The sequence below is a fragment of the Procambarus clarkii genome, chromosome 6 (assembly GCF_040958095.1).
Source record: "Procambarus clarkii isolate CNS0578487 chromosome 6, FALCON_Pclarkii_2.0, whole genome shotgun sequence".
Classification (NCBI taxonomy): domain Eukaryota; kingdom Metazoa; phylum Arthropoda; class Malacostraca; order Decapoda; family Cambaridae; genus Procambarus; species Procambarus clarkii.
The window spans coordinates 29,320,816-29,331,916 of NC_091155.1; the positions used below are offsets into that span (position 1 = coordinate 29,320,816).

Consider the following 11,101-nt stretch of genomic DNA (forward strand, 5'->3'; position numbering starts at 1 on the left):
GCTGCGCCTCTGAGCAATGCTCACACTCCCGTCACAGTTAATCATAGTCACAGTAGCCAATCAGTCGTCAATAATTACCCAGGGATCATGAAGTAAACAATTATGGGTAAACTGGGAATACCAGTTTACTGGTATTTCCAGTTTACCTGGGAATACCAGTTTACTCTGGGGTAATAACTCGTTGTAATATACACAAGAAGTAATGACAGTATACGCAGTTAATCACTTCTACTGACACATTGTAAAAGGAGAATGGTTTAGCCCTTAATAACTGTATTACCAGATATAAGATAACTCTCAGACACAATAACAAATGACTCTCTACTCAGACACGTCCAGTCACCTCAAGCCCCCAGTCTGTAACTGGTCGCCAAACAAGACTGACAAACTCCCTCAACAGTCACATATACTGACATGATCGCTCACAATCACGTCTGAACACTAGTATGTAGTATCTTATACATTCTGGGATAACAACTCAAATAATTAGGCTTCTCAAAAGGAAAATAACAGTTGATGGAATGTATTACAAAACTGGTAACAGTGACTCCCACACCAACAGTCACGTACTCTTATACAACACAGTACAATAGGGGAATACAATGGCATCATTGATCACACATAATCAGAATGATATAATGCACTGAAAACAGTATATGGTAATTCTGTAATGTGAAACAAACTGAGGTGTGATGAATGTATAATTATGCATACATTAACATAGTGAGAAATCAGGTAAATACCTGCTTTATAAAATGACACGGCACCAAACACCTGTGAACCAGCCCTTGCGGCACTCCACTTGTTTCCTCATCCCTCACACCTCACATTTCCCACTATCTCACACTCACTTTCCCAATAAGTACATCCTTACCCTCGTACAGACATTCCAGCTTGTTTCTCAAGCTTGAGCAGGAGTTTCTTGTGGACAAGACACTCCAGCTTGTTTCTCAAGCTTGACCAGGAGTCTCTTGTGATCCAGACACTCCAACTTGCCTCTCAAGCTTGAGCAGGAGTCTCTTGTGGACAAGACACTCCAACTTGCCTCTCAAGCTTGAGCAGGAGTCTCTTGTGATCCAGACACTCCAACTTGCCTCTCAAGCTTGAGCAGGAGTCTCTTGTGGTGCAGACACTCCAACTTGCCTCTCAAGCTTGAGCAGGAGTTTCTTGTGGTCCAGACACTCCAACTTGCCTCTCAAGCTTGAGTACGAGTTTCTTGTGGTCCAGACACTCCAACTTGCCTCTCAAGCTTGAGCAGGAGTTTCTTGTGGTCCAGACACTCCAACTTGCCTCTCAAGCTTGAGTACGAGTTTCTTGTGGTCCAGACACTCCAACTTGCCTCTCAAGCTTGAGTAGGAGTCTCTTGTGGTCCAGAAACTCCAACTTGCCTCTCAAGCTTGAGGAGGAGTCGAGTGTTGGTGGGAGGTATCAACCCCACGGTGACAATGGGTGAGGCGGCGCGCCTCCCAGCCCTCCCACTCGTGTCTGATCCAAGACAACTTGTCAACATGATACATAACATTCACCAAGATTTCCCTTTGCTGAGTGCATCACCATGGTGACGTCTGCTCGGGCCATATGTATGCACGTATATATGTATGTATGTATATATTGGTGTGTATTCATGCGTCTATCTTTGTCTGCATTTATGTATTTGTGAGTACATCATGTGTGTGTAGGCTGTGTATAATTGTATGATCGTAGGTAGCTTAGATTGCTGTATTAAGTGTAATAGGTAACTTAACAAGTGTTCTTCACTATTCACTATTCTCCAACTCGTCACAGTCCCTAAACAATCAACAATCAACACTCATTAACTCAGCATCGTGTTTACATTAATGTTTACATCAATGTGGTAATATAAACATCTCTCCCATGTTCGGGAGCTTGATGGCGTGGGAGGACTCTGGAGACCAGGCTGGTAAATCAACGGTAAAAGGTATGGCTTTTTTTTTTTTTAAGTCCTATATTTATGTGCTCTCTATTGATACATTGTAGCAGGTGTTGCTGGTGTTTCTCGGTGTTGCAGAGGTGGTGTGTGTTAACTATTTGTGTCTGATGAATCGAGTTGTTAGCTCTTGGACCCCACCTTTCTAATCAATCTATTTTTACTCTATTATATCTACTACATATATTTATCTCTAATACACGCGCGTGCGCGCTCGCACACACACACACACACACACACACACACACACACACACACACACACACACACACACACACACACACACACACACACACACCTGAGGCCAAGACCGTCAGTAGTTTCAAAGCGTTATATGACAAAGAGTGCTGGGAAGACGGGACACCACGAGCGTAGCTCTCATCCTGTAACTACACTTAGGTAATTACACTTAGGTAATTACACACGTACACACACACACACACACACACACACACACACACACACACACACACACACACACACACACACACACACACACATCTAGTAGAACTGCTGTGGTAAGTTTGGTAAAAATATATGTTTGATATATGGTATATGGCAAGTGTGGTATATGTTATAGCTGTTGTGCTGAATATAACGTAGTCTCCAGTCCCGGCAAATGTTGTGTTGTAGCTCCTGGTTCCCAGTGGCAACTTGTCTTAAGTTAGGCTAGACTTGGTTACCTAACTCCCAGTTACATATTTACTGCTAGGTGAACAGGGGCATCAGAGGTAAAGAAACATGATGCTCAAATGTCAAGACCTTAGAGAAGGAGGTAACATGTGCCGACGACACTAACAACCCCCCCACAACAGACTGGGTGATCCACCCCAGCTTCTAATACTAGAATGATATAACACTCATTTTCATATTTACCTTAATTCCTTGTAATTTTAATATATGTGCCTTCTGTTTTACAAACTATATAAATTACGATATAATAGATTATATTTAGTCTATGCAAATTTCATCTTTTAAATTCCATGCTCTCCCCCCCCCCCCCCCCCACCTGTACATTAACTTAGTTCATTTCGATTTTGTAACTTTTTATCTAAATTTGTAAAGAAACAGGATTAGATTAATTTATATTATTGTAGCTATTGCTTCGACATTTGGTTATTTTTTTAATTTAAATTAGTTTTATTGTTAATTTAAAATACGTATTGTGCTGATTTTAATGAAGTCATTATTTAAATAATTTGAATCAAATTATTAAGGACGTGTGTACTTACCTAGTTGCCTAGTTGTACTTAGCTAGTTGTGCTTGCGGGGGTTGAGCTCTGGCTCTTTAATCCCGCCTCTCAACCGTCAATCAACTAATGTACAGATTCCTGAGCCTACTGCAATGAAGAATGAAAGAATGTTTGTGAATCTGAGTGTGTGTGTGTGTGTGTGTGTGTGTGTGTGTGTGTGTGTGTGTGTGTGTGTGTGCGTGTGTGTATGTGTGTGTGCTCACGTGCGCCTGTGCATTATAATGACATAAGATGTATGTTGGGGCGCACGCACACACACACACACACACACACACACACACACACACACACACACACACACACACACACACACACACACACACACTACCTGCGGGGTATTTAAAGCCGACACCGTGGGCGCGCTGGGCGTGGTCAAGAGAGGGGGGGAATAGGTTGGGATGGGTGGGATGGCAGAGGGTGCTGGGAGAGGAGAGGGAGAGAGGGGTGGGGGGAGGGAGAGAGGGAGAACTAGAGCCCAAGGGGCGCTCTGACGTCATTCAGCTAGCCTGGACGATGACGTCACGGCACAACCCACCCCCACCAGGATGACGATCTCTAAGCACCTCCCCGCGGCACCTCCCCGCGGCACCTGTGTGTGGGGGTCCTCCCACGCCTCACATAGCCGGACACGCCCTCGTCAGGAGGTCACCTTTACCCAGGTACTCAAGTATTTACCACGGGAGAGACAGGAGGACGGGCGGTGTTTGGGGGGCTGGGAGAGAAGTGCGTCACCGCCCTCGGCCGCCCTCCCGCCGGAAGTCCAATGCGATGTCGCTGTAAAGAGTCACTAGCACGGAAATCACTGACCCCTTCTGCTGCCAATGGACAGGCGGGTAGGTGCTGGGAGAGTGAGGGGCGCTGGGAGAGTGACGGGAGAGTGACGGAGTGACGGGAGAGTGAAGGGAGAGGGCCTGGAATACGTGTAGGAAGGGCTAATCAGCCCTGGAACTGACGCTCGTCTTTCCGTAAACAGTTGGGTTATATTTTATGGTGCTTTGGTGTGTGTGTGTCGTACACGTGGTCTTGTTTTGATTGTTTTAATCACATCAAGTCGTACACGTCTTGATTGTTTTGTAACGATCTTCCTGAAGTCTTTGGTTGGGTTCCTCACACATATCTCCTTGTCGTATTCTGGCTGAATTCCATCTTGTCTTAATCTGATCCTACGGGTTTTGTTTTACTTTGTCACAAACTTCCGTGTTTCGTGTCACTAAATCCCGTGTCCGTGTCCGTGTCCGTGTCACGCCACGACATTTCCTGGTTATAGCCTTGTCATGAAGGTGATTATTGTTGTCAAGCAATGACAGCCTGCCGGCAGGAGAGCCTGCCGGCAGGACAGCCTGCTGGCAGGACAGCCTGCTGGCAGGACAGCCTGCTGGCAGGAGAGCCTGCTGGTAGGATAGCCTGCTGGCAAGACAGCCTGCCGGCAAGACAGCCTGCCGGCAAGACAGCCTGCCGGCAGGACAGCCTGCAGGCAGGACGCTTGTCAGGTCACGTGTTCTTGAACAAGATAAATATTAACATTTGTTCTAAACACAGACATAAACAAGTACATATTATAAACACATATATCACACTTTCTTTTCTAGAACCAGTGATACATATGTATATTTGTCTTTTAATAAATTATTGTAAAAACATTTTACGAGGGAATGGACGGCTCTTTCATAATAAAATAATTATATTTGCGTAGTATCATTTTCGTATCGTATCTATACCAAAATAAGCAAAATAAAACAATTTTATTTGTTTTACTTGAGAAATTTAAAATGTATATTTAGGATTTATTTTGTGAAGATGTGATCAGCTGACACTGCTTTAGAAAAGATCTTTTGTGGAGTCAGTTTGATCAGTTAGCAACCTTGTACAAAAGAGCTTTTGTGATGTCACTGCGATCAGTCACATGGCTCTAGAATGGTTCTTCAGGTCTGGGTGAATATTATGGTATAAGGCCCAAGAGCTGAAGCTCTCACGGAAGGCTCTATGGTAGGTCTGTGTTTAATGTTTGTTATAAGGGTGGTACACTATGGTGTCTGGAGCAAACACCTGTGGTGATGGTTGTACACTATGGTGTCTGGAGCAAACACCTGTGGTGATGGTTGTACACTGTGGTGTCTGGAGCTAACACCTGTGGTGATGGGTGTACACTGTGGTGTCTGGAGCTAACACCTGTGGTGATGGGTGTACACTATGGTGTCTGGAGCTAACACCTGTGGTGAGGGTGTACACTATGGTGTCTGGAGCTAACACCTGTGGTGATGGGTGTACACTATGGTGTCTGGAGCTAACACCTGTGGTGAGGGTGTACACTATGGTGTCTGGAGCTAACACCTGTGGTGAGGGTGTACACTATGGTGTCTGGAGCTAACACCTGTGGTGAGGGTGTACACTGTGGTGTCTGGAGCAAACACCTGTCGTGATGGTTGTACACTATGGTGTCTGGAGCTAACACCTGTGCTGAGGGTGTACACTGTGGTGTCTGGAGATGGTATTGGTATAATTGATTTGTGTTTATTATCAATGTACAGGAATTTTACACGTATAATTGTGTCAACATTATCAATGTGAGATTTACATTGATAATAAAGTATGGATTCAAGAAACGTATGATTAATACTAGAAAATACAAAACGTTCTGTATTCATCTGAGTATAACAGAAACTAACGTGGAAATACAGAGGAGAATTATATGTTGAAAACTTATTTGTAATGCCATCATTTAGAATCATCAGAGGGTAGAGGAGCTAGCCTGGATCAAACTGACTGTGGACACACAGGTAATGTAAGCGGCATCTGACTTCGACAGGCTTCAGATTGCATGTCAACAAACCATCTCTTTGTGACACTAATTCCGCGACAATATGAACTATCCAGCTTGGATCATCCCTGTGTTGTGATGGTCGAGTGTCTCATAGTCTCTAGCTGTATCATAGACCTGTTTGGTTCTCCTTCCTGTCCGGGACAGGAAGCCTGCTGGGTTCCTGCCTGCTGGCTGCCTGTCTGCTGAGAAACAATGGGCTGAGCTTCTTTCACCCTATGCCCCTGTTACCTAGCAGTAAAATAGGTACCTGGGTGTTAGTCAGCTGTCACGGGCTGCTTCCTGGGGGTGGAGGCCTGGTCGAGTACCGGGCCGCGGGGATACTAAAAAGCCCCGAAATCATCTCAAGATAACCTCAAGATAACCTCAAGATAACCGAGGTCCCCGATAAGCCAACAACTAACTGTTGTCCAGGATTCAACCCACAACAGATCCCTAACTCCTGGATATCTATTAAGTGAGCAGAGGCATCAGGTGAAATATTTTTGAACTAAATCAGTCCCATGTGAGAGAAAATATCAATACGAATCATAAGGTATATGTGTGTCAGAGTCGAGTATGACATTGTGACATACTCGAGCACCTGGTCGGGAGTATAATCATTAGATACAGAGACGTTCGTGGAGAAAGAAAGGCGAACATATGAGCATATATTCGTATGTTCTTGTGTTATGTTCGTATGTTATGTTATGTTCGTATGTTATGTTATGTTCGTATGTTATGTTATGTTGGAGTGTAGTGAAGTGTTGTGGTGGATGGGAGATAACGCTCACTTGAGTATGTTGCTTGTCATTGTAACGAAACGAAAACAATGTCACTATGTACTTAGTGTAACAGTTATGGCTGATGGTGAAGACCTGGGGCCATGATGGGGGACCTGGGCCCCCGAGGATGACCTGGGGCCATGATGGGGGACCTGGGCCCCCGAGGATGACCTGAGGGTCCACAAGGAAGACCCAGGTCCCACGAGGAAGACCTGGGGGCCCACGATGGGGGACCTGGGCCCCGAGGGGGACCTGGGGGTCCACAAGGAAGACCTGGGGGCTCACGATGGGGGACCTGGGGGCCACGATGGAGACCTGGGCCCCCGAGGAAGACCTGGGGGTCCACAAGGAAGACCCAGGTCCCACGAGGAAGGCTCAGGGCCCAAGGAACCAAACATAATTACCGGACCTGAGAGCAGCTGACTGGAGAAGAAAATGTAGTTTGTGAGAGTCTGGAGAAGAAGGAAGTGAGGGAGAGTGAGGTAAAGAAAGAGGAAGGGAGGTATGTAGGAAAGGGAGGAGTTAAACGGACAAGAAAGGTAGATGATCTGAAGGAAAGAGAAGAATGAAAGGAATGATGGAAGAGAGGTAGATTGAAAACATTGTGTGTGGTCAATAATATGGAGTCAGAGACGCTCGTCCTGTTTCTGATCTATCATTGAACCTCTCTCCACTTTGTTGCATGAGTCCTGGATGTCTGCAAGATGTGCTGAGGTGCTGCACTTGCAGGGGGTCTTAGACCGGATATCGTTGTTGGTAGCAAACCATCAATACTAGATATCTCAACTTCCATCTTACAGCTTAATACTGGACCACCTTCAAGAACGCTCCCTAAAGACAATGTCGTCGAAGCTCAACACTACAGTCTGGTTGGTCCCTTGTTATGTGTCCGCTGCAACCATTCACCTCCTGCCTCAAGCAGGACACAGGACACAGCCTGTGTCCTGTGTCCTCCAGAATTCGCCTATTCGTGAATTGAAGTCAAGTGTTGGTCCATGAAGACACACCGTCGGCTACAGCTTCCTCCTGGCCTCTAATATGATGTAACTTAACATTAAATAATGTTTATACCTAACACAAAATAATAATATATTTCAATAGTTACATTTCAAATGGCAGTCATCTGATGAGGTGATGGAGGAGACCAGCTCGTAGCTTGCTGGCTTGTTTAGAAGTGACAGTTATTGATGCTTCAGAGAGAGAGAGAGAGAGAGAGAGAGAGGAGGGGGAGAAGCGAGGAAGGTACATGAAAGAACGGAGGAAAGGACAGAGAAAGTGAAGGAAGGACAGAGAAAGTGAAGGAAGGAGAGAGAAAGTGAAGGAAGGAGAGAGAAAGTGAAGGAAGGAGAGAGAAAGTGAAGGAAGGAGAGAGAAAGTGAAGGAAGGAGAGAGAAAGTGAAGGAAGGAGAGAGAAAGTGAAGGAAGGAGAGAGAAAGGGAGGGAAGGTCACATGTGTCCTTAAGTTATCATCTAGCGCCCCCTAACATCCATTTATGATAAGTCGCGCTCTATCGATGTGATCTACAATCTTCAACCCTCATTCCCTCCTTCCTTCCCTCCCTCCCTCCGTCCCTCCCCCCTTCATTTGCCAACCCCCTCCCTCCCACCAACTCTCCCTCCTCACATACCCCTACATTCCCTCCTCTCCCAGTCATACACTATTCCCTCCCTTCCTCTCGCCTACATTCCTTACCCCCCCCCCCCTCCCTCCCTCTGTACCTACCGTCTCTCCCACATACCCTCAGTAAAATCTCCCCCCCCCCATCATACCTACACTCTTCCCCTACTTACACTACCTCCCCTCCTACCTACACTCCTCTCTACACCCCCCTCCCTCTTACCTACATTCATTCAACCTGCTTACACTTTCCCTACCTTTTGCTCCCTTACCTTTCTACCTACACTCCTTCCCCTCCTTCCCTATATTGCCCAACCACTTGGGCTGGACGGTAGAGCGACGGTCTCGCTTCATGCAGGTCGGCGTTCAATCACCGATCGTCTAAGAAGTTGGCCACCATTCCTTACCCCCCGTCCCATCCCAGATCCTTATCCTGACCCCTTCCCAGTGCTATATAGTCGTAATGGCTTGGCGCTTTCTCCTGATAGTTCCCTTCCCCCTACCCCCATCTGCTGCTCCCCCTAACCACTACTACCTCTCCCTCCACTCTAGCCATCAATTTCCCCACTCTACCTATCCTTTCTTCAATCCATATGCAGGCGATGAGTCACAATAACGTGGCTAAAGTATGTTGACCAGACCACACACTATAGAAGGTGAAGGGACGACGACGTTTCGGTCCGTCCTGGACCATTCTCAAGTCGATTCAATCCATCCATCAGTTTTTGACTCCTTCCACACCTCCTCTTCCTCAAGATGGCTGACTCATACTTGACATAAGCCAAAGGAAAAATAATGTTTTTTTAGTGTTAATTCTAAAATGTGATCAGAATGTCATTTGGAGTGACCTCTTCGCTCCTGCATCGTTGATAAGATTAATGTTTCCGGCTCCGGAGATGGCGGCTCCTTCAGCCAGGGTCAGTGTGGAGGCTCCGGAGATGGCGGCTCCTTCAGCCAGGGTCAGTGTGGAGGCTCCGGAGATGGCGGCTCCTTCAGCCAGGGTCAGTGTGGAGGCTCCGGAGATGGCGACTCCTTCAGCCAGGGTCAGTGTGGAGGCTCCGGAGATGGCGGCTCCTTCAGCCAGGGTCAGTGTGGAGGCTCCGGAGATGGCGGCTCCTTCAGCCAGGGTCAGTGTGGAGGCTCCGGAGATGGCGGCTCCTTCAGCCAGGGTCAGTGTGGAGGCTCCGGAGATGGCGGCTCCTTCAGCCAGGGTCAGTGTGGAGGCTCCGGAGATGGCGGCTCCTTCAGCCAGGGTCAGTGTGGAGGTCACAGTCATTGTTTACAGACATCTCACCAACATATGTTGCATTGGAATAATTTAATGTGTGTCGTAAGGCATAATCTAAAGGTAATATTGGACATATTCTTGGGCGTAGGGTAGACAGAACTGGTGTCAGTCCCGTCCATGACGGTAACCAGGGCATGACGGTAACCAGGGCATGACGGTAACCAGGGCATGACGGTAACCAGGGCATGACGGTAACCAGGGCATGACGGTAACCAGGGCATGACGGTAACCAGGGCATGACAGTAACCAGGGCATGACGGTAACCAGGGCATGACGGTAACCAGGGCATGACGGTAACCAGGGCATGACGGTAACCAGGGCATGACGGTAACCAGGGCATGACGGTAACCAGGGCATGACGGTAACCAGGGCATGACGGTAACCAGGGCATGACGGTAACCAGGGCATGACAGTAACCAGGGCATGACGGTAACCAGGGCATGACGTTAACCAGAACATGACAGTAACCAGGGCATGACAGTAACTAGGGCATGACAGTAACCAGGGCATGACAGTAACCAGGACATGACAGTAACCAGGACATGACAGTAACCAGGGCATGACAGTAACCAGGGCATGACGGTAACCAGGGCATGACAGTAACCAGGGCATGACGGTAACCAGGGCATGACGGTAACCAGGGCATGACGGTAACCAGGGCATGACGGTAACCAGGGCATGACAGTAACCAGGGCATGACAGTAACCAGGGCATGACGGTAACCAGGGCATGACAGTAACCAGGGCATGACGGTAACCAGGGCATGACGGTAACCAGGGCATGACGGTAACCAGGGCATGACGGTAACCAGGGCATGACGGTAACCAGGGCATGACAGTAACCAGGGCATGACGGTAACCAGGGCATGACGGTAACCAGGGCATGACAGTAACCAGGGCATGACGGTAACCAGGGCATGACAGTAACCAGGGCATGACAGTAACCAGGGCATGACGGTAACCAGGGCATGACGGTAACCAGGGCATGACGGTAACCAGGGCATGACAGTAACCAGGGCATGACGGTAACCAGGGCATGACGGTAACCAGGGCATGACGGTAACCAGGGCATGACGGTAACCAGGGCATGACGGTAACCAGGGCATGACAGTAACCAGGGCATGACAGTAACCAGGGCATGACAGTAACCAGGGCATGACGGTAACCAGGGCATGACAGTAACCAGGGCATGACAGTAACCAGGGCATGACGGTAACCAGGGCATGACGGTAACCAGGGCATGACGGTAACCAGGGCATGACGGTAACCAGGGCATGACAGTAACCAGGGCATGACAGTAACCAGGGCATGACGGTAACCAGGGCATGACGGTAACCAGGGCATGACGGTAACCAGGGCATGACAGTAACCAGGGCATGACGGTAACCAGGGCATGACGGTAACCAGGGCATG

General features: G+C 47.8%; 1 protein-coding gene across 1 annotated transcript; it reads right to left on the reverse strand.

Annotated features, from left to right (window-relative positions):
• Positions 1 to 9,227: 9,227 nt before the first annotated feature.
• Positions 9,228 to 9,677, reverse strand: LOC138355750 (autotransporter adhesin BpaC-like). Its single transcript, XM_069311139.1, has one exon. The coding sequence runs from the start codon at positions 9,675 to 9,677 to the stop codon at positions 9,228 to 9,230; it is 450 nt and encodes a 149-aa protein (XP_069167240.1).
• Positions 9,678 to 11,101: the final 1,424 nt, after the last annotated feature.

Coding starts and splice junctions, on each gene's coding strand:
- LOC138355750 (XM_069311139.1), bottom strand. CDS start 9,677: ATGACTGTGACCTCCACACTGACCCTGGCTGAAGGAGCCGCCATCTCC.